Source organism: Fomitiporia mediterranea, assembly GCF_000271605.1.
Source record: "Fomitiporia mediterranea MF3/22 unplaced genomic scaffold FOMMEscaffold_3, whole genome shotgun sequence".
Lineage (NCBI taxonomy): Eukaryota > Fungi > Basidiomycota > Agaricomycetes > Hymenochaetales > Hymenochaetaceae > Fomitiporia > Fomitiporia mediterranea.
Genome location: NW_006760388.1, coordinates 1,128,407 through 1,153,582, shown reverse-complemented (window position 1 = coordinate 1,153,582; position 25,176 = coordinate 1,128,407). Strand labels below are relative to the sequence as shown.

Here is a 25,176-nt window from a genome sequence, read left to right as displayed (position 1 = left end):
TTGTGATTAATGTTGTTCACTCACTTTTTGATGTACTCACGCGTCTTATGTATAATTGGGGGAAAGGTTTGTACATCTTTGTGAAATTTCACGTGCGTGACTCTCCATCATGATGGGCGTTGTTGTTCTCTGTGATCCAGTGTTCACAGCTGCATGTCTGTACTTCACCAATATGACAGCCGTGAATGATAATGTGATTACCAGTTTCTCTTGCTGTGCATGACCGAAATGCCCAGTGCCCAGTGCTGGCGTCTTCCACGCCGCAGTTCTTGTACGTGTCGCACTTCAAATGGGCTGTGTCTGCGGATCGACCGGTCAGCAACTGTCGTTGCGGTCAATTACTGCTTACCGAAGCGTATTCACGACTCAACTGAACCGTGGAAGTAAGGCGTAGGCTGTGGACGTGCCGAAAATATGTCAGCGCCGCCTCTGCGCCGCTGCCTCAGTTGCTAGACGCTCATATCTCTCTTATAGCCTCATCCGAGTCTCGCGCAAGTGCTATTGTTCGTCTGAGATACAAAGCTCCCGTACAAAACAGCAAATTCTTCATTTTTTTCTCCGTTCCCTGGACTATGGTGCGTCGTCCCAGCCCCAAACCCAGCGTGGTCCAGGCTGAACACATGTCCACAGGCCGACGGCGACCTCCCTGAACCGTCATCTCTGTATGGCTACACTCCCACGACTACTGTCTGTGTCACCTTCATTGCATTATTCGGAATTACGACTGGTACGTTTGTCTGTACTCTTTGTACGCGTTCATGGCCTGATTCGCCACTTATTTTCTCGCAGTCATCCATGGATGTGAAGCGGTTGCCTTCAAGATGTGGTTGTTCCTTGCTCTTCCTACCCTAGCGGGCGTGCTAGAGGTTGTTGGCTGGTTGGGCCGATTCTGGTCCAGCTTCGCCCCTGCTGACCTATTACCCTATTCGATTCAGTGGGTTAATGTGGTATCTAATGCAAATCTCTGCAAAATAATTGACACAATCATGCAATAGAACTGTCGCCACTATAATCGCGCCAACACCACTTCTTGCAGCGAACTTCATTATTCTCGCGATGCTTATTCGATATTTAGGAGAGGGATTCAGCCGGCTTTCTCCAAAGCTATGTGAGTCTGGTAACTCTATCGCTATTTTCTCTTGACTGAATCTCGACAGATTCCATCATCTTCACTTCAGCGGTGAGCTAATGACAGCATAATGGAACATGGTCAATCGTTGCTGACATGCCTTGCAGGATATACTGGCGCTCATCATTCAGGCGTTTGGGGGCGCGAAGGCATCCCATGCCGTCAGTAACCATGAAGATCCAGAACCGTGAGTTGCATAAATTGAGATCCTTCCGGAAAGAATTGACTTGTAACGCATGATTTCATCCCTTGTGTAGGGGAGCGCACATAATGCTCATTGGGATAGTTCTCCAGATGGTAGCGATTACGTTCTTTGTTCTCCTTGCGTCAGAATTCTTTATCCGCTACTACACGAGAAGACCTATTCGGCTCCGCAGTTATCTCGCAGTGGATCCGTCTAATAGGAGAATCGACCGAAAAATGCAGCTGATGATAATGGGGCTTGGGTTTACCACTGTTTGTATCTTTATAAGGTATGCCTTCTGCTATGAGTTCTGGACAAGAACTCAAAAAGTTTTTTGGTAGAACTGTTTACCGGACAATAGAGCTCATTAATGGCTTCACGGGAAGAATCATTCGCACGCAGATTTATTTTAGTTCGTGCTCCCATCTTGTTGAATTGAAACGAGACTGATATTGTCTCACAGATGTTCTCGACGGTGCCATGATCATCCTTGCCAGTTACACGCTCAACTTCTTGCACCCAGGCTACTTGTTGAGGGATGTTATTGAAGAAGGAGCCAGGGCGAAGAGCTTGGATCCGTTAAAAGACAATGTACCGCTTATGCCGGTAGGGAAGACAGTAGGGAATTATGACGAGGAGGCCGGGGCAAAGATCACAGATCCGTTTAAAGACAATGTGCTGCTTGTGCCAACAGGGAAGCCAATAGGGAATTATGACGAAGAAGCACGTATCAAAACTGGATCCACACCACTGACATAGACGACCACGCTCGATACGATATGGACTATAACTTTATTATCACTTCTTGTCACGGCTGTTTTAGACTCTCACGAATCGCAGGACATTTTTCTTACCATAATTAAGCCGCTTTATTTAGGGTTTGAGTGCCGACCATTGTTTATCCTGCCTGGGTTCGAAGTTCTTCGGCCGTTCGGAACGACCTTCACTATTCAAACCATATATAATCCACGGCACTCTTCAGCTACGGCTCGGCATTGTCGGACTGCGACGTTGAACTGCTTCATCAACCGATCGCCTACCTGACAGATTAGCGCCTCGTTCATCACTCTTATTTCAAATGGTAGCGATGTCTAACGCCGACTCGAGAGCTTCAGAGCCTGAGCTGCCAACATATGTGCTGGATCCAAACTTGTACGACCCCACACGAGAGGAAATAGATTTTCTCAAGAGCCAAACAGGGATAACGGATGAAGAGGAACTCAAACAACATGTCTTGGCTGTGCAGAAAGAGGCGTGGGCTGTGAGTCGTGATTATCACCTCCGTCCCGATACATACCACCAATAAAGGAATACACGGATTAGGTTTTCACCTACAGATGTATTCAGGCATTTGGATTCATCACGTATGTATCATTTCAATTCACTCCAGTGCAGTGCGGCGCTAACTGATTGATAGGCTTAAAATATCCCATTTGCCTGCGTACCAAGATCTTCTGAAGTTGGGCAAGGAAAGGCCTGGTGCCATCTTCCTGGACTTAGCTTGCTGTTGTGAGTTGACCCCTGAAATGCCGCTTGCAATTCGGTTTAATTTGCATCAGTTGGAAATGATATCCGCAAGGCAATTGCAGATGGTTATCCCAAGGAAAACTCGATTGCCTCGGACCTAGAAGGAGGTAATTCGCCACCCTCTGTATTAAAAAATTAGTATACTCACATAGACCCCTCGAAGCGTTCTGGGGACTAGGGAACAAACTGTATCGAACAACCGAGGAGACCTTTCCGGTTCCTTTTGTCCAAGGAAACGTATTCGATGCAGAGCATATAGCACCTGCTCCACCACACTATTCATCACCTACCACGCCACGTCCAGTGCTTTCCTCGCTTACCTCTCTGACGCCTCTCCAAGGACATGTGTCAGCACTTCACGTCGCCGCATTTTTCCATCTGTTTGGGAAGGAGGAACAAATTACAGCTGCGCATCGACTTGCGTCATTGCTTTCTCCCGTTCCTGGTTCAATGATCTTCGGAACGCATACAACGAGAACTGTGTCAGGGGAGCGCATTGCTGCCGTGCGCCACGAAAAGGTGTACTGCTTCAATCCCGAGGATTGGTGCGCTCTTTGGGATGGGGAAGCTTTTAGAAAGGGAAGTGTTCTTACTGAAGCAACGATTGTGGATGATTTTCCATGGGTTGGGAAAGGGTTTGGCTCGGATATCGAGAAGGTCAGAAGGGCCACTATGGTGTGGAGCGTAAAGAGAATTTGAGTTTGAACTAGAAGGCAACATGTATATCTGACTGAAGTCTTGCATACATTAGTGTTTTGCACCTGGTCTACCTATGAGTGTTTGGCGAGCACCGGTTCAGGGTTATGGATTGCTTCAAACTTTCTATGCGCATACATGAAGGTAAATGTTAATGTTTCATTGAGCAACGCGGCCATTCTTCAACAATTTCGGTTTTGCAAGCAATAATATACATCATAATATTTTGTATTGATTAGCGTCGAAATGAATAAATGCCTTAATAATTAATAATTTGCCCATTCCCGACTCGAGGCGGAGGAATTATTGAACTTCTACCATTGACCGACAAGTGGATACCCAGGATAATTAATGAACAGGGGGGGGGGGTTAAGAATAATGAATTATGTTTGCATTTTGTACTGAGATAGTTATTGGGCTAGCTGTATATTCTTGAAACAGTTGCTGAAGTGCTTCAAATGTAGTAGGAAATGTTTGCGCATTACTATTGCTCCTACTAGTAGGATGGTGCTTTTAATATCATTTGCTTTCTTAAAATTACAACCTTTGAAAATAACGATACAACTTCTGTAACAATCGTTTGTGTTTAAGACATCTACCAGTAGAAAGTAAGAAATCGTTTTACTCAGCTCAGAGTGAAGCAAGTCTGTTAGTAACACTGTGGAAGACTGCGTGCTCAATCTTTTTTTGGTCGCGGGGGGTGGGGTGTAAATAAGGCGAGTTTATCAAAATAAATCGATAAATGGAAAATACCTTGAAGGGAGAAGCTGTAAAGAAACCGTACATAGATAGAGCGGTATGACTCATTACATTAAGTCTGTCTGACACAGTAAACGGACCTGGGCATCTGTAAGCTAGCAAAATATTATTTTGGCTCATTATCGAGTCATGATATCTAATTGATTAATTTGCATTACTTTGTCTGGACTAGTGCAACAACTATACCAAACAATCTTAACTTCCCCCATCTGATTAATACTAGTAGCGTCTACTGAACTTTTTCTCTGATGCTCATTACTCGGTACTCAGGAAAAATCATGAATTACAAGTACTTGTTAGGTTGAACCTTCCGCTTCTCCCGTCATAATAGATAACACAGATTTACTGGAAGGTAATGTTCTGGCCACATTGCCCAAACCCACACCTGTTGGTAGAACATTATTGCCGATTCATGCCACAGACTGGTATCCTAGTAGCAACAATGGAAGTTGCAATGAAACTGCTTCCGCACTGTATACGTGTCCTTGTTACATAAGCACTTCAGAAAAGGCAATTTGAACTGGCAACAGCACAGGGCGCGAAAGAGTTGTCTTTCTTTTACTCCCTCCAAAGCCCGGTGCTCATTATTTCGCCATGACCTCCCGCATCAACATTGCGCGACCAGCAGGCACGTCTGCCTATAGCCCGAGCTATAGCCCCGATCCCCATGGGTTTGGCAACTCCCAACCCAGCAGCGGCTTTCGCGCGGCAAACGCGACGGACCCAGACAGTCCTCTTGCGAAGTTGCGCGCTGTCTCCGCGCAGATTGAAGACTATATTGAAATCTACTCGCAACCTCTAAAGCCACATTTACCTGCTATTGGTCGTTTTCTCATTGTCGTTACATTCCTGGAGGATTCGTGGCGAATCATGACACAATGGGATGACCAGTTGTGGTATCTGCAGAGGTCCGTCAAAGTTTGAATTTGCGCCTCTCATTGGGTACTGAGTCGTCTACCAGACATCGAAAATTCCCTTGGGGGCTGTCGCATATCTTCCTGCTGATCAACATCATTGTCAGTCTTCTCACATTTTGTTCTGTTGACAAGTCACGTTGTTCGCTTCCTCCTTCATGTCTGTCCATTGTGTCTCGAATAGCTTTCGCTCAGAATGCCCTTTGGTATAAATATAAGCTGACGCGTATTTTGCGTAGGTAATGCTGATTGCATCGGGTGCGGTTATTACCAAACGACACACGGAATACGCGGTAATGGGCCTCCTGGGCGTCGTCGTCGTTCAGGGATTCGGTTATGGGCTCATTTTCGACTTAACGTTCTTCCTGCGTAACTTGTCTGTTATCGGCGGTCTGTTCATGGTCTTCAGTGACTCCATGATCAGCAGGAAGAAGCCGTTCGCAGGTCTTCCATCTATTAGTGAAACCGACAGGAAAAAATAGTATGACGCTGTTATTGCGATTTTTTCATGAACGGCTTGCTGACCTCTACCTAGTTTCCTACTTGCAGGCCGTGTGCTGCTCATTTTCCTCTTCCTAGGTTTTATCATCCAGGGCAAGTGGAGTATTGCACGTGTTTTCGTGTCCATAGTTGGTCTCGCCGCATGTATCATGGTTGCTGTCGGCTTCAAGGCCAAGTGGTCGGCAGCCTTCCTTGTCTTCGTCCTCAGCGTCTTCAACGTGATCGTGAATAGCTTCTGGACGGTACACTCTGCCCACCCACAGCGCGATTTCCTCAAATACGATTTCTTCCAGACTTTATGTAAGTACAAAACCTGATCCCAATCGCAGGATACTCATCGTTGATTTATAGCAATCGTCGGGGGTCTGCTTCTACTCGTTAACATGGGTCCAGGTGGCCTTTCGGTTGATGAGAAAAAGAAGGTGTACTAGTGTAGTTAAACATACTGGACACGCATGTTGGACATAAAAGCTTTCATCTTATGCAAAGCTGTTGGGTAGACAGAGAGATGTTATAGTTCACGTGTGGTTCACATTCTCAATTGAATTCTGTGTTTATGCATGGTGGCTGTCGGACAGCAGTCGGATTGTCAGGAGTTGTATATATACTTACATGACTGTTCTATTTCCGGTATCTAACACAAACTGACAGCCTTGGTAACTATCAGCAGTACACATTCTTTTGGCTCGGTGGCGCTACGCTAATTTCAACAAGAGCAGGTGCAATTATCGAGTTATTGCAGGTGATAGAATGCTGCCAAGACACAGTATACGCGTTAGCAAAGTCCACTAGATATAATTAAGCTGTCTCGTAAATTAGTTATGCTGTGATTACTTTAAGACCACACAAACTCCAAATATCCATGCAGCACAAAAATGCAGGAGGTGAAAAAGGCAGTACTAGATCACATGATCGAATGACACAAGGACTGTTACCTCTCGACTCTCGAGTCTTGACTGGTGCGCATGTACTCTGCATCAGCAACTTGAACACACAAAATGGCCAAGGGCCAGAAATCCTCTGCGACGTCTGCCACGCGTAAGAAGCATGCGCTGAAGGCCACTGGAGGCGCTAAACAGGAGCTTCCTCTACCCAAGGAAAAGAAGAAGGACAAAGGGAAGGGAAAGGGCAAGAACAAGGAACCACGCGTTAAAGTCTTTATACCACCTTCCAAGCCTGCTCCCATTCGTCCAGACCCACTTGATAGCCTCGGAATCGCGAAGCGCCTTCCTCCTGATATCCTTATCGTCCTTAGACGTCTTGGAAAGAAGGATTCTATTACGAAGAGGAAAGCCCTAGAGGAGTTACAGAGCGGTTGGCTGGACAAGATATCGAAGGGAGACGATGACAGCGGTACGATTGAAGCAACTCTCACAACTTCGCTTCCTGTTTGGGTGAGTTTATCTTCCGTTGACCTTCTAGGTAATGAATTTAACGATTTGTTCTGAAGTTACACCATCTCCCCTCGTTGCTCCTGAACGTCTCGCGCAGAATCAGATTGCTTGCTGCTGCTATTCACACTTCACTCCTCCGCATACAATCATTACACGAGCAGTTTGTTTTCTTCCTTACAGAAACGGGCGATGTTTCCCAGATTGAGCCGATCATTGGGTCGTGGTGTATGGCCGCAGAAGACGTTGATAGAATGGTTTCGATACAAGCGAAACAAGCTTGGGACCTCGTTTTCCAGTCATTGCCTACGTCTAGTTCTGGAATAAATCTGGATGACAATTATCTGAAACTCTTACTAAGGTTTATTAGACGTGCATTATTTGATCCCATGGCTGTCTACTCGGACTTGAATCCGATACAACCGTCAGTCGAGTCTTCGCTGCCAGCTCATGCTTCACCACGTAACAAAGGTGCTCCAAAACGGCCTCCTATCCCACCTATTGTCGAAGAGGATGCATCGCTCCGTAAGCCGGAAGAGGAAGAAGAAAGCGACGATGATCGGAAAGGAAGGTTCCGGGTGGGAGCTCTGGGCGTATTGCGATGGCTATTGGGTATGTGTTTGTCTGCCTTCATAAGTATGCAACTGAACTGCTATAGAGAAGGACAATATTTCTATTTCTGAGCAGCTTTCTGAGCTCCTCTCATACCCTCTACTTTGGACGAGCCTATATCATGGCTCAGCTCCTCCATTTTGCGATACACATTCTTCGTCTGGTTTCATAGGCGACGAGCAGCCTGCCGCTCGAAAGGCAGGGTGGTCCGTCCTTCGGATCCTTCTTAGAAAGCATTCTTGTAGGTCAAAGTTCCTGACTTCGAAGAGTAACACCCTGATTTGTTATAGCCTATGTTGACGAGACGATTTTGCGAATCCTGAGTTCTGCTGTGCTTAGGTCGGCGTGGGTAGAGCCTGATTCCGGGGTCCAGAGCAGCATGTGGGAGCCACTACTCAAGTTTCTAACGAGTAAGTGCTAGTGCTCGTGATTGCTCTATTCTATTAACTTTTGTGAAGGTTTCCCTCAGGCTTGGAATATCGATACGTCTGCTAGCACGTTGGACAACGAAGCTGGGGAAAATGATGAAGAATCCGACGATGACTCATCAGAAGGGAACAAAGACACAGAGGATAACGAAAAGACGGAAACGACAAGCCAGAGCCATTCTGAAGCATTTCGCGAATTTCTTCTTTTCTTAGAACTCGGTTGCTATGGTTCACCAGCACAAGGTTATCCGACTATAGTGATCATCCTGTCGACGATCCCTCCCCCCGTAAGTGTTTTCCGGGCGAGGCATAGCAAACCTTATACTAATTCTCCTTCTAGATAATTGGAAAGGAGCCAGATTCGTGGTCGGACTTTCTCACATCCTTTTGGGCTGCACTTGATGGTCGCGCGCTCACATCGCTTGCCGCAGAGCGTGCTTTGGCATCATCAGCCTTCCTGAGTGCTCTGCTTGAGTGTCTTATTCTACTTATCAAACGCTCTCGGGTGTTCTCGGACAGCACATCAAATAATGACGAGGACAATCGTACAGCAGCAAAAACTATTCTCGGACAGCAGTTCGGCCGGGTGTGGGAGGAGCTCATTAAAGATCGACTGAAGGTACAAGATAGAACTGCTGGTAAATTATTTACACAGACGTTTGCTCGCCTAGCGGATATAAACGACGGTATGTTCATTATTTGACCTTCTATTAATGATCTGAGTGATGCACACGTTATATTTTATAGCTTTATTTGCGGCAGCATGGGACCCGATTTCTTCAAGTGTTACTGCTGCCCTATCGCCTGAGCATCGCGAACCGCCATCAGCAAGTATCAAGCGATTCACAGCGCAATTCTCGTTACTCAGGTCAATCCTTAATGAAAGTAAAGGACTTCCCGATGCATCATCTTGGAGTACAAAAGTCTCGGTACTTGTATGCACAGCTGCCAGAGTATTGCTCGAGCAGACGGACGAGCAATTGGGCAATACAGGAAAGACTAGGTTAAGGTTGGCCGATACGACATTAATTCAACGCCTTGTAGAAACGTTGAGACTCTTCGGAGAACTACTTTTAAGGAACAGTGACCTTACTCCGGTAAGGTCTTTCTCTTTGCGATTTTAATTATTTCTCAGACTGGTCCTTAGAGAATCGATGCCGTGATGAGCAAGAACATTTCCGGTATTCTGCAATCGGATGTAACTGTGCAGCTTCTCATTGTGTTTCTTCGGCATCGTGGTGATAACAATGCATGTCTATCCCTGTGGCATGATACATTGAAAGTAATCTCATCTGATACGGTTCTCCAAGAAGAAGCTCTGCCTATACTCTTGGTTGCCGCAGAAAGGGATGACTTGCCGGATTTCCTAAAGCCAGAAGATGACGAGATGGATAGAATTGCTTCTAGACTCGTCCTTGACTTACTTTCTTCTGACGAACAAAAGGAATCGTTGAAAACCACGGTGGAGCGACTTCTGAAACGGCCATGTAAGTTCTCATCCTTAATTCGGAAGCATATATCTCTGATAGTTACCTATTGCGCTATAGGTTTCTTCATCTCGTCTCGCGCTGCGTCTGACCTGCTACGTACAATCGCGTCCGTATTTGCTGAAAATTCGAGAAACCTCATTCGAGATGCAGAATCATCTGCATCACTCGTTCCTCTGCGGACCCCGTTAATGCTATTGAGTTCGGTAATAGATACGCAACCGACTGTTGCGTTATCAGAGGAAGTCCGTGCCTTTCTTCCAGACGTATTTGTCTTTGGTTACATTCTGCCTCGAGCGGAACTTCTGTCGAGCGAGGCACGGATCCTCTGTACGCAGGCGAGACAGATTTGGACGACTGCTATTTCTCTGGAAGGTCTCAGTTCGGAAGAGCGGGATGCATTACAAAGTTCTGTTCGATCATTGCTCCGCGATCTACTTAGCGACATTAACAGCCGTGCTCCGTACGTCCTTATACCTCTACAGTTTTGACTTCAGACTTACTAATGTTTGTTCAATTCTGCAGGCCTGAAGCAATACTCGAGATCGTATATGAGGGCCATGCAGGCAATGCAGTGGATTTAATGAGCGAACTCTTTCCTTCTCAGGATCAATTAGAAGCTTTGCTCTATGATCTTCCATCCAACCCAGTTGATCCTATTCTCGCAATTGTTGACCCATTAATCCCACCGCAGTCCATGTGGAAGGATGTGCCGAATCGTGTGAGGCTGCCGTACGATCGATCAGGCTTATGCGAATTTGCTAGAGTCGTGAACTCGTTGCTACTCGTCGCCTCAAAGAGCCGAGATTTTGCACGACAGAACATATGGTTATTACGACACTTTCTTATTCTCTCGCTTGCGGCGTCGGAACGACGCCTTGTGCCTTCGGCGACTTCAGCATTTTTCTCATGTAACGTTCCAGAGAGCATATTGGAAGAGATCACGACGCGGGTGAAGGCTTTGACTGCGTTCCTTCTTTCGGACGTGGGCGACGAGGACTGGCATGCATCATTAATTCAAACGTATGAAAAGGGTAAAAACGGAGATCAGACGGTATTTGCCTACAGAAACTTTCCCTCTTTCGTACTCCATATGCTTGAATCGGCGGCACGACGCGATGACTTGCAAGAGTCCAGAGCTTTCTGCACAGTTGTCCAGTATGTTCTTAACGGCGCGGTCAGGAAGGATGCCGAACAGTGGATGACTTTGGCAAAACGTTTAGAAAACCGATGTAAATACTTTCATACGTAGGCCTTAATTCTGTTCAGCCCTGCTAACTTGCTTTGCCACCAGCTCCTAATACTGCGTTGGCCATCGCTCATGCAGTAAACAAAAGCGGACTTGAGCCTCCCAGTCTAGATCGTTATCGGAATGAACTCGCTGCGAGTGCGCTGGGCGTCGGGGCCTCAAAAGCTAACACCGATGGCGTCGCATTGCTCCATCGCTTGAATCTGGTTGCCCCGGATCCAAATTCTGATGTTGTGTTTCTTCCACAGAACCGTGCTATTAACTTTATGAAAGCTTGTCAGAGCTGGATAGCATCGGATGAAGATATTTCTGAGGACGTGGAAAGCGAGATGACGCTTGTTTTCCAGCACCTTGCTCCGATACTTCAAACCGTATCTGGTGCACATTGGGATTTCGTCTTCGATGTTGTCGAGAATAACTTGGAGGTCGGTGCTTACCTTCAGCGTCCCGTGGCGCAGCTCATTCCATTTCTCAGAATTGTTCATTTGTGGACACGTCAAGTCTCGTAGCATTGACACGGACGCTTAAGCTTATACTCATTATTCAAGACTTGTGTGGTTCGAATAAGTCCTTACGTGCAGCTTGGCAGGAACGGGAGATGCAGATACTGTCGCTCGTACGAAACATCGTGCAACATGCTTCAGGTGCGCTGGTCATTCGCATGCCCTGAACTAATCACCTTGAAGGCGTCGACGCATTCTCACTTGTTTGTTTACTATAGGATCTTCCGCATCGATTCCTAGGTCTATATGCTGGGAGATGGCTCTGAAAATTGTGCAAAATTTACCCTTATCGCTAATTGATCACGAGACACTACCGAAAGTGAGTATCTAGGACAAGGTTCCGCCTGGTAGTTATTTACCGATGTCCGAATTGCAGATGGTGCATCTTATCCTTGACCCTTCACCAGAGGTTGCGAAAATGGCCTACGAGCCGTTATTCAGAGCTGCTCGGAAGAGGACTGAGTATCTAGTTGTGGAAGCTGCAGTAGAAACTTCGAATGAAATGTCAAGTTACGAAATACCACCAGAGCTACTACAGGTGCTTCAAGATGCACTTGAACCGGATGACGGATCAGATCCGGTGAGTTGATCATGAATCGAGTTTCACGAGTTTCATATTTATCTTTTTCAGAAAACGTTTGCGTATCTACTAGGATGGATGATCATTTTCGATCTGTTTGACGAAGCAGTATGTTTTCAGAATTTTCTTTTCTTGGGAAGATCGGGCTGATGTTATAATGCGCTTGTCATAGTCGCTGCGCGTGAAAATCGGCTATGCTACTCAACTGCGGAACCTGGATTTAATTGGATCGAACTTTCTCCCCTTTATCTTTGACTTACTTGAAGTGTATCGTGGGAGGGGTAAACCATTTCCCTTAGAGCAATGGTCTGTGGAAGAGTACTTTGTCCAATGTAAGTAAAACTGGGCTGTTGTGCTGAATGGCCCGTTTACTAACTGTGCGCAGTTTACGACACAGAGACCCGCCTCAGCCCACGACTCCTGGCTGCACATCTATTCTACCGGGCCCTTCTAAACGTGCCTTCCCTCATTGCAAGTTGGTGGACAGGTTGCAAGGATCGGCAGCTTGTTATTGCTGTGTCAAACTTGACAACGAAATATTATTCCCCTGTACTCATTGCTGCTGAACTGCAGCATGTCAAGGATCCGGCTGGTGTTGCAGAGCTTTCTGGAGAGAATTGGAATGTTAAGGTCGCGGCTGGGGTTGGCGAGGTCGCTGCTTCGTATACGGTCGATGAACAGGTCATGGAGATCGCCATCTGCCTTCCCCGTGATTACCCGTTACATGGAATTGAAGTTCGTGAGGTGCAAAAGCTCGGCGTTGAGGAGAACCGGTGGCGTGGATGGCTACTTGCAGTACAACAGATTGTCACTTCTCAGGTGAGTGTGGATTACCTGACATCCAGCTGGAGGCCACTCGTGAGTGCTGACCGATGGTTACTCCGTGTAGAACGGACGGATTGTCGATGGCCTGAGCATATTCAAAAAGAACGTGACCCACCATTTCGAAAATCAGACAGAATGTGCTATTTGCTACTCGTATGTCGCACTTTATTATGCACGCGATTAATTTAACGGCATTTTCTCCATTAGAATAATCAGTGTCACGGAGTTATCATTGCCGAAAAAGCGCTGCAAGACCTGCAAGAATCGATTTCATGCTGGCTGTCTATTTAAGGTAGGACTAATTAAGCTGTAGCCCAGTATATTCAACGCAAATTGACGACTCCTCTCCATAGTGGTTTAACACGAGCCATACATCTTCGTGTCCGCTTTGCCGTTCTGACTTTATTTGAAAAGCTCCAATAAATCATTACCATTGCATTACATCAACCTCCATAGATTCACAGTTCATCCTGTAGCTTCTGACTAGACATGTAGCGAAGTAAATTCAGTGTACACTGCTAGTATATTATATGCCATCTTTTCATTTTACTCCCCAAGGACTCAATCCAAACCCACGTGTACTTATTTAGCTATTCCCGTCAAAGTAATAGGGATCAGGAGAAATGCTCGTTTAAGTTTTGCATGCAACCGATGCGTCGATGAGTTAAAATATAGGTTAGTTCAATTAGAGACGAAGTACACAGCACTGATGATTGAAACAATGGAAATGAAGGATAAAAAAGTGCACAAAGATTAGTAATGGCGTAGGCCACAAACTTTCCGACCATGTATCGCTGATTGCAAGTCCCAGAGTGAAACATAGAAAGACGGGTTCTGGCCGACCCTGTGGACATTTTGAGAAGAGAGTAAATACCTAGAGATAACATTACAAACCCGATCGGAAAAGCATGAATGGAAATTACCCACTTTCATAGCAAGTACAGCGGATTTGCAAACACGTATCGCACCCGGCCGAGCAATACCAATGCAGCGCGCGATCTTTGCCAAGAACAGCAACAATGATCTTAGCCGGTAATTGCTAACTGTGTCCATCAGACTCGGATTGGCAGGTGGTAGGGCAAGCAGAGGGGCGGTTGGTTCCTCCTGCTCATCCAGATAGCTGTCCTTGTCCGGTATAGGAGGTCGAGGCGTATCCAACTCAAGTTCGCTTGGAGCCTGCGCATCGTCAAGGCTTTCATCTTGTTGAACAGCGGTACCATTGCCCTCGAGAACTGTGTCGCCGCTGTCGCCTGAGTCTTTCTCAGAGTAGATGGGTGGTGATTGTCCGCGTGGGCGAGGCACTAAAGTACCTGCACTGATAACTCCAGCTCGGATAGCCTGGGGATCGAACTTCAGGATGACGAATACGAGACGAAAAAGAGTTAAATAACTTGTCAGGAAAGTTACGTTGATGTTTCAATACTTACATTGCCTTCAGCAATAGCACGCAGCACCTGATCACAAGTTGGTCTTTTCTTCGGCAACCGATTCAACAAACTCTCGAGGAGGATGAGATAAGCGGCCGGTAGCCCGCGTCTTTCGAAAGAATCCATAAGAGTTGCATTCCGTTTAAACCTAACCAATTAAAGTGAATGGGCGAATTGTAACGTAGAAGTAACTTGGAATACCCTTCGTATTCAAGCACCTCTTTCTCAAGCTTCTCAATATCGCCGTTTCCGTTTCCGTTACCCTTGCTATCTCCACCACGTGAATAGAGATAGGGTAGACGGAAAAACAGCAGTGTATGGAGGATCATTCCAAGGGACCACATGTCTGCCTTTGAATCAATTTGGCTAAGAAGACCTGTCTGTGGAGAGCGTAGGGCTTCCGGTGCTGTAAACTCTAAGCTGAAAATTAAATGCAAGTTAGTTGAACCAATGTATCTGGGTCGGGGATCGAGAGACGTACGTTCCGGTGTTGCCAGTTCGGGATTCTGAAGGTCGGATCATGTCTCGAGACGTCCCGAAGTCTGACAGCATCGCACGCGGTCTATGAAAAAAAAAAAAACAGTTGGAGATGAAGCAGAGTGAAATATTTTAGTACACTTACATCAAGGCATCGACATCCCACGTAAGCAAAACGTTTCCAGGTTTTAAATCCAGGTGTAGAATCGATTTATCATGCTAAAAGAAGTGTAGCGTATTCAGTTCTCAGGTCCAATGGTACCAGAATTGGCTTGACTACATACTAGAAACGCTAGACCGGAAGTGACATCCGTGAACAACGATTTCGCTTCTTCCGCGCCAAGTAAATGCACTGCTGTGCGAATGCCACGAGCTCTCTCTGCTCTCCTTCGTTCGCGTTCCTCTTGCGGGCGGGCCCGAGCAGCACGAAAGGCACGTATACGATCTGATCGTGAACGAAACGCATCATCTAGCGGACCATCTGATCCAGCTCCAGAGTGGCTCGGCGCATGGTGCGGATGACCGAGACGGGCATCGATGAAATCGTCAAGACTAACAAAAAAAGATACTCTAAGGAACCGCATAATCGTAAAATCTAGAGTACTTACCTTCCACCCTCGGCCCATTGCATCAATACACTACATTAATCTCATATAATTAACAGCCGCCAATTCTGATTTAACCAAAACCCACAAAAGCGTCGGGATTTTCGGTCCGAACGAAGAGAACTGATATGTCTCGAGCCATGCATGATGATACGTAATAATGTTCGGATGTCGGAGTTGCTCGAGGAGGCGAACCTTCACGAAAATTGAGGACATGGTAAACGGACAATCAATAAATGTCTTACTTCTCGGAGAATTTTCAGTAAATATGAATGGGACTGTCCAACCGCGATTTTCTTTACGGCGAAATGCCCTGTCGAACGGGAAATAGGTTTAGGTCTGACGAGGTGTTGATTGAAATACGTTTCTACCTAAGGGATTCCCATCAAGAACGTGCTGTATAGGGTTGTTAGTACTAGCCCGCAATGACAAGCAACCTCATCTTACCTGGCATAGGAACACGCTGCCATTTGCACCCATGCCAAGTCTATACTCCTCCTTGAAAAACGCGTGAAAGTAGCCTTCAGCCATAGCGTCTGTTCTGAAGGTATTTTCGTCTTCCAAAAAACTGTGTGATTCACTCTCTTCTTCTGAATCCCCTACTGATCTGAACCTTGACCTCGCACGACTGGAAGGGCGAGAACTCGATTCGTTCGCAACCTCAAGTAGCTGGAAGTAATTGGAAGCGCGCATACGGTTGTCATCTCGGAATGGTGGGGGACCAGCGGCGCCCTCTAAAGGTCTGTTGCAATATGGGCAAGACCCGAGTGGCTCGGACCTGGTGTTAGTATCGAGCTGACGCACCGAAAGCGCGTGCGAGTCCGAGTTGTATAAAACGACCTGGTGTGAGTCGGAAAGAATCGTACGCCATGCAGGCTGCGCCGAGTCATGGGGATCGTCATCTTCGAAAGGTAAAATGGCGAGAACACTTGATGGGGAGGCAGAATTGCTAGTACCAGGCGAACTAAGCAACGGCGTCGATGGCATTATGCTGCGTGAGTGTCCGGAACACGGATGCAAGTAACCAACTCTTGAATCGTGAAGGTTGGTTGCAGAACTGGAATAACAAAGTTGACTTATTTATCGCAGAGTCGCTGACTGCGGCTGACAGACACAGAACAGCATTATCGTTCGAAAGCAAGAGAGGCAGCGCGCAGCTTCCACAAGTTTCAGTGGCGGCACTAATTTGAGGCACGTGAGTCACGATCGCGTGACCGTGACCAAAAGTAAAATATACTTTTGTTGCTCTCCATTCCGACGCCACGTCCTTGTCAAGGCTCTGAGGCTTTTGCTACCGTCTGATTCTTGAGCTCGACGCCCTTATCTAGATGACTAGCAAGAAAGAAGTGACCACCGAAGCGTCGAGAGACCGCCTGGTTGCGCGCTTTCGGGAACATCACTTACAAGAGGTGTTTATGATGTCACATCCAGATGACTGTGAATACTGAACTTTGTGGTGGTGAAAGCCTGATGAAGTGGACCTCGCTTCTGATGTAACTGCGATTCTAACTCAAATTGTTCATGATGAGTCCCCCAAGTACTCTCTTCAAGATGTTGCCTATGCATTGGCTACTTTGGGCGCATCCTCTAGCTTGGTAGATGTTAGATTATTAGAATCCTAAATCACAAGTTGATTGTTCGCAAAAGGACGCACTCCATGTAATACCACTTCTCCTGGACTACCAAGATGGGGCCGCCGATGAAATCTTAGCTCTTCTGGCGGAATGCGGGAATGCGAAGGAAACCTTAATGTCTGTGCAGGAATCATTCGAAAAGCTGTATCATGATCTCCGTTCAGATGACACACTTAGAGAAGAACGATTACCTATTCGCGTTAAGCGACTGCTTTATCTATGCATTGGAGGTTTGTTGTGTAGTCATATATAATGCGCTGAAATCCTTAATTGATTCTGTATCAAGCGATCCCTCGACTTAAGCTTCGTAAGAGGACCGCATCGGAAACACTCCGACCTCTTTTCGGTACTATAGCACCGGTATTAGAGTTGCTCCAACCGTCCCTACAGAAAACCGATGGAAGGATTGTAGTGCAGTTATTATGTAACTTGCTGTCCAGCACTGTTGTGTGGGCCTCACAACGTGTTGAGGCGGACCTTTCTGCTGTGAAGGTACTTTAGTGCTGCTCTGTGAAGGTTCAATCTATTGACTGAGATGATATTTAGGAACTATGTAGAAGGATATTTAGTTCTACAGTGGAGAATCTTTCTTCTTTCCTCGAGCTGGACTTGGCTCGACAGAGCTTTGAAGCGATCAACCCCCGGCTGTCCAAAAACAAAACAGGAACAATAAATTCCGAAACCGATGCCCTTCTGCAGCAGTGTATTGTAGGTACCCGATTTCCATTCTTGTCGAACGTTGTGTCCTAAGCAGCCATGCAGGACGTCGCACTGGTGCTATCATATTCAATCGACGAGCTGCTTCATGAAGGCACTACGGCTTCTCTCGTCCTACTTTCTATTCTACTCTCCCGAACTTCGTTGCAAGTACCATCCCCAAACTCTGTGCTAACAGCAGTGTTTCCTGTCCTTGTTGCGGCGTTGCAGTCCGGTATATGCGTCGATTCGTGTTTGAATATCCTCCTACACGTACTTCATCCACCGAACCGTAACGTGTCCATGGACATTGATCCAGACTTACTGGCTCCGTTAAGCTCGACACTTGGTCCAATTGCGAGTACATCTCCCGATCCAGTCGTACGACATATTGCCTTTCGCATATTAGGTACATTCATCTCTCGAGCGCCAGCTTTGGAGCGAATGAGCCTATTACGCGAGCTACTTGTCGAGTCTCCGTTTCCCTCACTTCGTGTTGCATCCGTTGGTCTTCTCAAAAATGCTGTCATGGAAGCGTTGGCGGCTACCTCCAAAGGTGGTGTCAACCCGTTCGCGAGTTCTGCTTTGCTTCGTACATTTGGCTATATAGTCTTAAGACCCGATCCACCGGAATTGTTCAGCAAACCGCCCGATCGCGCGTCTTTAGTGTCGTTTTTAGAGATGCAAGAGCCTCGACGGCTTGTGGAATGTCTGGGGTTTTATTACGTTTTACTTCTTTCCGACACACGTAACCTTGTGAGTCTTATTTAAATAACTACTCGCTATCTCGAAATTTACTTGAAGCGATGTGCATAGACGGGCGTACGGGAGCAAAGTCATATAACCTCTGTTGAAAGGGAGTTTTTGACTCCGCTCAGAAATACACTGCACACATGGGCTGAACTAGAAGAACAAGAGTCAGGTAACCCAATTACTGACTCACATTATATTCTTATCTTACGTGGTGCAATTCTAGTTGGCGAACACGACGGAATGGCTCTTGCTAGTCTTGAAATTAGCCTTGAAAGGATAGATGAAGCATATGAAAAACTAGGTCTTAGACCATTGTAAGGCCTTATGGGGACCGACTCGTCAAGGCTTCCTGTGATGCATCCTTGCTTTTATTTAATGCTCTATCATTGTACTGATGGTATTGTAGAACTACAGTAACTTTATATATTATTCTCTCTGAATATTTATTGACTTCTGCTTCCACGAAATTTAACAACTGGATCGGACATACTCTGTACAAGCTACACAGCTACATGCTTTAGAAGTAAGACATATTTTTCGCGTCCGAGGTGAGGTATTCTGCACTACGCCTCAGTTGGGGATGCATCGCCATGTCTTCTCCCGTCGGTACGTCTGCTTCCTGACCACCACGTAATGTGGTACAAAAGATAGAGATCGCAGAGAATTAGACTCCATAATCAGTTTGTTTGGGTAATGAAGGAGCGTACTGAGAAAACCGTTGAAAAAGGAACAGGTATCTTGACCGAAATCGGCATTGCCACTGGTACTGGCCGGTACGGAAACGAGAGAGTACCTATGCTGCCGGTCGGGCCATTAGGTACACAACTCTGAAACCCGTCACTGACTGGCACCAAATTGGCAAAGCCGGAAAGAACATGCTGGACACAAGAGGCGTCCAATTGTGCGTCTGTGCCCATGCCGTTCCCTCCTGAAAAGTGGAAGTCTGGTTGTACGGCGTAATTACCTTCACGAGATTCACTGTTAAGCATGTCATCGACAATTGAAGTAATTAGCCCCAAAGAGAAGCACTCATGAACTCGAATAGTTCAACGTACTAGGGGGATGGGTGAACAGCAGAGATCTGCGTTATGGCTTCCTTACGGTATTCTGGAAGGTTGGGTGTAAGGGGTGACGGAATAACTAACAAAACTCAGCTAGGTGATACATGTTAAAACGTAAACGACTCACAGGACGTAAAGCTTTTACTCTCCTCACATTTCTGCAATTGCAGACTATTGAGAGACTTGCGGTTACTATCTGAGACGCGTGGATGAGAACTATCGTTCGCCTCGTCCGGATCATTGCCAGCACGAGTGGAAGAAGGCAGCGTGCAATCAAGTCCTCGTCGCGCACAGGACTGACATGGCCGCTTGTCACCACACTGGATTTTCTGCCGTCTGCGTAATTTATCAATTGAGTAATGCACGCTGAAGTAGTCTGAACCAGACTGTACATACCTACAATTAGCGCACGCTATTTTGGCCTTGGAAGACAGGCTTCCTTTTCGAGACCCATCAGTGCAGTTTATTACCGCGTCTACGCAGAAGCGGCAAGGCCTGTTATCCTCGCACTGGAAGGACGAGTAGTGAGCGAAAATATAACCGATAAGTTTTTCGGAATACCCACCCGTTTATTATCCTTCCTGCAATTAAGACATCTATATTTGACGGCCCTCGGGCTTCGATCAACGTGGATACATTTTTCTTGTCTGCTGATACATCGCAAGCACGGTCTGTCATCATCACATTTCTTATTATCCCTGCATCGTGAGAGGAATAGGTAACACGGTATGAGCAACGTCATAATGAAATGCGCACCTTCTACAAGCCTGGCAAGCCAATTTTGCTCTCCTATGAACGGAAGATCGAATGCTCCGCGCTTCTGGAGGTCGCGCAGACCCATTTACGTTTACACGCGGCGGTGCAGCCTCGTTTTTGCATTCTATTCCTTTTTCTATGCACTGTCTACACGGGTCATTGCCATCACATCGCTCATGAGCCCGGCGACAAGACAGGCAACCGTCGGTACAGACTAGACCCGGTGGATCTTTTTTGACACAGGCTGCATCCGACGTGGAGAAGATATGAGAAGTAGCAGTATACGAGAGAGTACATTAACAATTAAAAATTACAGCATCATTTGCGAAACCAGACAGATTCGTACCTGAGCAAGGACGCTCGCCATTGCATTTGACTTTGTCACGTCTGTCCAGAAGGGGGATTAGGAGGATCATATCTGAAACAATGTAATGCCTTCGGAGGCTGACCTGCAATTACAGCAGGCCCTAGTTGTCCGTTTCGGCAGGGGAAAATCGAAAGCCAGTGTCTGCATCGGATGATCAGGCAATATTACCCACAACAATATAAAGAGCTGCGGTTGCACAGATGCACAGTAGTCTTGCGCCCTGGATAGATAGCAGGCTCCTGGTGGGAGTGAGAGAATTGTAGTTCGACACTTGACTCTTGAGGTGCTCCGTCGAAGCTACCTTTTGTTGGTTGGAAACTCAGCGAACTGCAGAACCAATGCCGCCAAACCTATTCCAATCCACAGTAATGACGTCATGTAGTCTTCACGTTGTAGTTGTATCCGATTTCTCAGTGAATATGCCTTTCCTCTGCGGTAGGAAATCACAGCTCTGCGACAGTGGACACTGGACACAGATCCACTGGGCATCCTATTAGCCCCATTTATCTCAATCAGTGGATGTCGATGGGCCGATGTCGAGATTACATATTGAGCTTGGGACTAGAATGCACCTGGGTTAATAGCATACGATTCTGAGTCTATTTTCGAGCTCACCTGTAATGCTGTTGACCTTGTGATATGGAGGATTCCGCGCAGATAAGGAAAGGCATGGATACGGATTTAACAAAATACAGCCGAACCCGAGTCACATCCATATTTGGTCTATTAAGGTTTTCCACCTTATACCCTTTCGTACCCACCGCGGCTGCCTCCCACCGTTGTCGACGTTGCTCTCGGTCATCCTTCTGCGTTGTCTTCCAGCCCCTCTTTTCATCCACTCCTTCATCCCCACAAGCGTGCTCAGTACAAAGCAGTACACGCCCCAGTCGTAATGTCGCAAACTACGTCGTCTGCGTCTGGATCTGCTTCGGGCTCAGCCTCGGGTAGTTTCATTTCTATCCCACAAACCGCCGCCGCAGGAGGCCTCACTTTCACGCAACCCGCCACTTCGAGCAATGCATTTTTCAAAATTGCCTCGGATGCACCTATTACATTTGGCTGGAACTTTACAGGGCTCTATGTAACGCCAACACATTTGACGGTCAGCGCCATCTGCGACAATGGGAACACATATCCTGTAGGACCAACCGATGGTGTCATTGATGGAAAAGCTACACAGGTCGTTTGGGATGTCTTTTCATATCAGCAGGCAAATCCCAGCCAGCCTCTCGCCGTAGCTTCATATACACTTTCAATCTGGGACGACCGTGGACCAAATCCAACTCGGGCACCCGGATTCTTTGCACCAAATTCGAACTTGAAATTTGCCTTGTATACACCCCAACCTTACACCCCTCTTGCAGACGGTGAGTTGAGCTTTGTGTCTAATTCTCGAACTGTGAGATTAAACCGAATTCCTTTCAGGCTGGAATTGTCCAGGGTGTAGCGCTGCCGAAGCAACGTTGGCGTCCCATCCAGCATTGGTTGCGTTCTTCGCCACGTTCGTGATAATGCTGCTCAGCGGCTGGGGTTTATTACGCCACCAGTGATTTGTTGTCATTCTCGTGTCGTCTCGTTTTTGGTAGATCTTCAGGTTGTTATATTTGGACTGTACACGGACATGGACTTCGTTGCTAGCTCTCTCAGACATTATGTCAATCACTTTAATACCTTCCCACGTCTATCCGCTCCTGTCACACATCTCATTGCTTTCGTTCTTCAGTAGTTCCTTTTCATATCTCGACATGCTTTACAATCATGCCTCTTACGTTCGTCCCAGACATGTCGTCGCCACTCTCCTCCTTCACTTAGTTGTGTACGCGTTGATGTTTGAGAAATACATCACAGTGCTACCTGTCCACCTACCTCAGCACCTGCTGAAGGTCATGGTCGTAGATGCTTGGCCGATAAATCCGGTTCAATCTCGGGCCGATCAGCTTGAGGGAAAAATTCCGTCGATCACTCGTGCATGAATCATTTTCTCTGCTGATGGATGCATATAGTTTAAACCGTTTTTTTTTACTCCCCCACTATCTCAACCCATCTTTCACGGCAGTGTAGTGCCCGCAGACGCCTGCTACAATGGCGGTAGACCATGAGAAACAGACTGATGCTCGAGTCTGCGCAGCCGATGTATACGAGAATGGTCATGATCCCTCGAGAACGGAAAGGCTTGGACTGGGCAGGATAACTCGCAGGTTGCTCACATTGGGCGTAGAGACAAGGGGTAGCTATGTGTCTCCTATGTGACGTCGTGTATGTGTGCGTTTCTCTAAGAGTATTTTGGCATTTAGGAATCTACCCTGTTCCGCTTCATCAGCGAACAGACAGGAACTTCCATAAAATATTCTTTATGTGGTTTTCCATGAACTTCAATATTCTGTCGTGCGTGTATCATCTGCAGTTGTGCAGGAATTTGTTTGAAACTCCCGCAGTTTCTCAGCTGGTACAGCTGGTCCTCTTGTCTTTTCTTTGAACCTACGCGATAGCTGCCTCCTGATCCTGTTTATAAACGTGCTGTGTTGTGTTCCACCCGCATACATGTATGTATATCCATACCATTCCAGTTTGCAACCACTGACCTATTCGTCTTGATAGCTCGATCTGGGGACCGAAATTAGGTCTAAGAACAATGTGCCAATCGCGCTACAGCTTCGGGTTCGTGAATTTATTATTCCTGCAGAGCTCATGTGTCGCCTAAATTTGCTATCTTCAAATAAGGTTTTATGGAGCGATAGTACCGAGTATATTCAGCCTGCTTACAATGACTGGCTTCATGATCCTTAATTGTATTCTTGGTGGACAAACACTCGCTGCTGTCTCTGAGGGTCATCTGGACTGGACGTAAGGATAGTTAATGTAATAGGGGAAAGTGACATTCTAAAGCCTCTCTTGCAGTATTGGAATTGTCGTTATCGCCATTCTTTCGCTACTCGTTAGTAGGGATGGTTTATCGGAAGTACCTGTGCTGACTTTATAGCAGGTCTCGTTCTGCGGCTATAGAGTTCTAAACTGGTCAGAGTCCAGTCATGTCCAGGCGGTCGGCTCTCCATACTTACCAGCCAGATTACAGGTACGAGCGCCTGTCCTGGCTTCCAGTACTTATAGTATACCTCGTCGCACTGGGGGTTGGTGGCAAGCACCTTTCGAATCCTCCTCCATCAGAGCCTGCTACTGCTGCGACAGTGCTTTCGTTTGCATCTGTGTTAGCGGGTTTTGTCTTGACATACGCCCCAATGGGCTGTGATTTCACAACGTATATGGACCCGAAGGGTTCCAGGTCAGATTTCTGCTTATTCTGAAAGTTGATGAAATTGATTGTCTATTTATACAAGCTGGCCGCTGGCGACCTACTCGTACTTTGGCTTCCTCCTGCCTATAGTAGGTCCACCTATCTGTCGGATATGTCCTTACTCAATATACTCGTGAAGGTTGCGATTCAGTGTCTCGGTGCTGCGTTTGCAGTATCTATTCCTCTCGTCCCGTCTTGGTCAGCTGCATATGCAGACCAATCTTTCGGAGACCTCTTCGTCGCCGTCCTCAGCCCAACAGGCGGATTTGGAAAATTCTTAATAGTGCTCTTGAGTCTAAGCGTCACTGCAAACATCGCACCTACGATGTACTCGTTTGGCCTAACGTTCCAGGTATTCTTCCCCTTCTGCGCACACTTGCCGAGATATGTGTTTTCTGTCCTTGCTACAGCCATGTGAGTTATTTCACATATCACAAGTTAGTCGTTGTTGACGGGTATTCTGCAGAGTTATCCCTCTGTCAATCGTCGGCGCACATCGCTACTATACAACGTTGACGAATTTCCTTGGTCTGATCGGCTACTGGGCATCATGCTTTATCGCAGTCGTACTTATGGAGCATTTCGTTTTCCGAGCACTTGCTCAATCAATCGTTCCCTCCTCTTCTTCCTCCCCGACAGTCGACCCCAAACTGAACCCTGCCGCAACCGACACTGCCAAAGATGGACACCAACAATACAGTACAGATGCATTCTCCAATTATGACATCTCCGCCTGGAACACACCCTCCCGACTTCCAAGTGGCCTCGCAGCGCTCGGCGCAAGCGTGTTAAGTTTCAGTCTCGTCGTTCCGTGCATCGATCAAGTATGGTTTGTCGGTCCGATCGCAAAGTCGACGGGGGATATTGGGTTTGAGGTTGCGCTTGTGTTGACGGCATTGTTTTATTTGCCTTTGAGGTATGCTGAGGTCAGGTGGAGGGGTGGTTTGTGATAACTTCCTGAGTCAGTTTGGAAAGCTTTGTAACCCAGTCAGATAGCTTGATGTTGTAGAGGAAAGGACTGGTAGGAAGGACTGGTTAAGTCAGAATTTTATTGCCTCATCTTAACAGATCTGTCTGATTTGTTGCTGCCTTGCAAAATTTTGTTCTTCTTCAATGGCTACTTTGATATAGATTTTAGAAACAAAGGTCAATCCTAACTTCTGATATATATCTTGTGAATTTCTGCGTCGACATGGGCATGCGTCTTTAGCACAAGACGACAGTTTGAAAATGACGATGATGTGTACAAATTTTATCTACAGACTCACACACGATCAATTACTTACAACTAAACTAAGTTTTCGTGTGTCGTTCGTGGCGTTC

At 46.7% G+C, this 25,176-nt stretch overlaps 8 protein-coding genes across 8 annotated transcripts; 7 read left to right on the top strand and 1 right to left on the bottom strand.

Annotated features, from left to right (window-relative positions):
• Nucleotides 1–109: 109 nt before the first annotated feature.
• FOMMEDRAFT_145015 (RTA1-domain-containing protein) lies at nt 110–2,152 on the top strand (the record flags this gene model as incomplete). The annotated part of the gene is made up of 11 exons (XM_007263568.1): nt 110–155; nt 237–314; nt 475–575; nt 631–727; nt 790–934; nt 996–1,108; nt 1,158–1,180; nt 1,237–1,316; nt 1,387–1,602; nt 1,655–1,725; nt 1,777–2,152. 11 exons carry the CDS (start codon nt 110–112, stop codon nt 2,070–2,072), a joined length of 1,266 nt encoding a protein of 421 aa, XP_007263630.1. The 3' UTR covers nt 2,073–2,152.
• A 166-nt stretch (nt 2,153–2,318) lies between these two features.
• Nucleotides 2,319–3,597, top strand: FOMMEDRAFT_17776 (uncharacterized protein). Its single transcript, XM_007263567.1, has 5 exons — nt 2,319–2,574; nt 2,637–2,677; nt 2,731–2,822; nt 2,873–2,947; nt 3,004–3,597. The coding sequence occupies exons 1-5, from the start codon at nt 2,401–2,403 to the stop codon at nt 3,537–3,539; spliced, it is 918 nt and encodes a 305-aa protein (XP_007263629.1). The 5' UTR covers nt 2,319–2,400; the 3' UTR covers nt 3,540–3,597.
• Nucleotides 3,598–4,855: 1,258 nt separating this feature from the next.
• On the top strand, nt 4,856–6,268 carry FOMMEDRAFT_17775 (SURF4-domain-containing protein). The gene is made up of 5 exons (XM_007263566.1): nt 4,856–5,203; nt 5,257–5,311; nt 5,449–5,690; nt 5,745–6,010; nt 6,062–6,268. The coding sequence occupies exons 1-5, from the start codon at nt 4,890–4,892 to the stop codon at nt 6,139–6,141; spliced, it is 957 nt and encodes a 318-aa protein (XP_007263628.1). The 5' UTR covers nt 4,856–4,889; the 3' UTR covers nt 6,142–6,268.
• Nucleotides 6,269–6,708: 440 nt separating this feature from the next.
• FOMMEDRAFT_103536 (uncharacterized protein) lies at nt 6,709–13,328 on the top strand (the record flags this gene model as incomplete). Its single annotated transcript, XM_007263565.1, has 20 exons — nt 6,709–7,104; nt 7,161–7,713; nt 7,760–7,954; nt 8,004–8,123; nt 8,172–8,428; nt 8,482–8,827; nt 8,889–9,238; nt 9,289–9,628; nt 9,689–10,091; nt 10,154–10,860; nt 10,923–11,302; nt 11,353–11,521; nt 11,599–11,699; nt 11,757–11,960; nt 12,012–12,068; nt 12,133–12,292; nt 12,346–12,779; nt 12,850–12,938; nt 12,993–13,077; nt 13,139–13,328. 20 exons carry the CDS (start codon nt 6,709–6,711, stop codon nt 13,193–13,195), a joined length of 5,403 nt encoding a protein of 1,800 aa, XP_007263627.1. The 3' UTR covers nt 13,196–13,328.
• A 117-nt stretch (nt 13,329–13,445) lies between these two features.
• Nucleotides 13,446–16,427, bottom strand: FOMMEDRAFT_118570 (kinase-like protein). The gene is made up of 12 exons (XM_007263564.1): nt 15,742–16,427; nt 15,666–15,690; nt 15,540–15,607; nt 15,383–15,489; nt 15,298–15,327; nt 14,974–15,241; nt 14,835–14,908; nt 14,694–14,774; nt 14,414–14,632; nt 14,213–14,360; nt 13,713–14,135; nt 13,446–13,659 (listed from the first exon to the last, which is right to left on the bottom strand). The coding sequence occupies exons 1-12, from the start codon at nt 16,279–16,281 to the stop codon at nt 13,471–13,473; spliced, it is 2,172 nt and encodes a 723-aa protein (XP_007263626.1). The 5' UTR covers nt 16,282–16,427; the 3' UTR covers nt 13,446–13,470.
• Nucleotides 16,428–16,577: 150 nt separating this feature from the next.
• Nucleotides 16,578–19,335, top strand: FOMMEDRAFT_118567 (uncharacterized protein). Its single transcript, XM_007263563.1, has 9 exons — nt 16,578–16,703; nt 16,761–16,889; nt 16,942–17,158; nt 17,215–17,420; nt 17,475–17,636; nt 17,691–18,380; nt 18,441–18,546; nt 18,601–18,996; nt 19,085–19,335. The coding sequence occupies exons 1-8, from the start codon at nt 16,623–16,625 to the stop codon at nt 18,693–18,695; spliced, it is 1,686 nt and encodes a 561-aa protein (XP_007263625.1). The 5' UTR covers nt 16,578–16,622; the 3' UTR covers nt 18,696–18,996; nt 19,085–19,335.
• A 2,021-nt stretch (nt 19,336–21,356) lies between these two features.
• FOMMEDRAFT_118566 (uncharacterized protein) lies at nt 21,357–22,421 on the top strand. The gene is made up of 2 exons (XM_007263562.1): nt 21,357–21,928; nt 21,987–22,421. The coding sequence occupies exons 1-2, from the start codon at nt 21,454–21,456 to the stop codon at nt 22,109–22,111; spliced, it is 600 nt and encodes a 199-aa protein (XP_007263624.1). The 5' UTR covers nt 21,357–21,453; the 3' UTR covers nt 22,112–22,421.
• A 166-nt stretch (nt 22,422–22,587) lies between these two features.
• On the top strand, nt 22,588–25,039 carry FOMMEDRAFT_138922 (NCS cytosine-purine permease). The gene is made up of 11 exons (XM_007263561.1): nt 22,588–22,788; nt 22,856–22,946; nt 22,997–23,104; nt 23,160–23,219; nt 23,283–23,405; nt 23,460–23,496; nt 23,545–23,576; nt 23,635–23,841; nt 23,897–23,942; nt 23,993–24,267; nt 24,320–25,039. Exons 1-11 carry the CDS (start codon nt 22,644–22,646, stop codon nt 24,801–24,803), a joined length of 1,608 nt encoding a protein of 535 aa, XP_007263623.1. The 5' UTR covers nt 22,588–22,643; the 3' UTR covers nt 24,804–25,039.
• The last annotated feature ends 137 nt before the right edge of the window (nt 25,040–25,176 follow it).

Bases quoted from the DNA above. Each gene is read 5' to 3' on its own strand.
- FOMMEDRAFT_17776 (XM_007263567.1), top strand. From the start codon at position 2,401: ATGTCTAACGCCGACTCGAGAGCTTCAGAGCCTGAGCTGCCAACATAT. The intron at 2,678-2,730 runs GTATGTATCATT...ACTGATTGATAG, and splicing joins CAGGCATTTGGATTCATCAC to GCTTAAAATATCCCATTTGC. The intron at 2,948-3,003 runs GTAATTCGCCAC...GACCCCTCGAAG, and splicing joins TGCCTCGGACCTAGAAGGAG to CGTTCTGGGGACTAGGGAAC.
- FOMMEDRAFT_17775 (XM_007263566.1), top strand. From the start codon at position 4,890: ATGACCTCCCGCATCAACATTGCGCGACCAGCAGGCACGTCTGCCTAT. The intron at 5,691-5,744 runs GTATGACGCTGT...ACCTCTACCTAG, and splicing joins GAAACCGACAGGAAAAAATA to TTTCCTACTTGCAGGCCGTG. The intron at 6,011-6,061 runs GTAAGTACAAAA...GTTGATTTATAG, and splicing joins CGATTTCTTCCAGACTTTAT to CAATCGTCGGGGGTCTGCTT.
- FOMMEDRAFT_118570 (XM_007263564.1), bottom strand. From the start codon at position 16,281: ATGCCATCGACGCCGTTGCTTAGTTCGCCTGGTACTAGCAATTCTGCC. The intron at 15,608-15,665 runs GTAGAAACGTAT...CCCGTTCGACAG, and splicing joins TCTTGATGGGAATCCCTTAG to GGCATTTCGCCGTAAAGAAA. The intron at 15,328-15,382 runs GTGGGTTTTGGT...AGATTAATGTAG, and splicing joins CCGAAAATCCCGACGCTTTT to TGTATTGATGCAATGGGCCG.
- FOMMEDRAFT_118567 (XM_007263563.1), top strand. From the start codon at position 16,623: ATGACTAGCAAGAAAGAAGTGACCACCGAAGCGTCGAGAGACCGCCTG. The intron at 16,704-16,760 runs GTGTTTATGATG...TGGTGGTGAAAG, and splicing joins GGGAACATCACTTACAAGAG to CCTGATGAAGTGGACCTCGC. The intron at 17,421-17,474 runs GTACTTTAGTGC...GATGATATTTAG, and splicing joins CGGACCTTTCTGCTGTGAAG to GAACTATGTAGAAGGATATT.
- FOMMEDRAFT_118566 (XM_007263562.1), top strand. From the start codon at position 21,454: ATGTCGCAAACTACGTCGTCTGCGTCTGGATCTGCTTCGGGCTCAGCC. The intron at 21,929-21,986 runs GTGAGTTGAGCT...AATTCCTTTCAG, and splicing joins TTACACCCCTCTTGCAGACG to GCTGGAATTGTCCAGGGTGT.
- FOMMEDRAFT_138922 (XM_007263561.1), top strand. From the start codon at position 22,644: ATGGCGGTAGACCATGAGAAACAGACTGATGCTCGAGTCTGCGCAGCC. The intron at 23,406-23,459 runs GTAAGGATAGTT...CCTCTCTTGCAG, and splicing joins GAGGGTCATCTGGACTGGAC to TATTGGAATTGTCGTTATCG. The intron at 24,268-24,319 runs GTGAGTTATTTC...GGTATTCTGCAG, and splicing joins TCTGTCCTTGCTACAGCCAT to AGTTATCCCTCTGTCAATCG.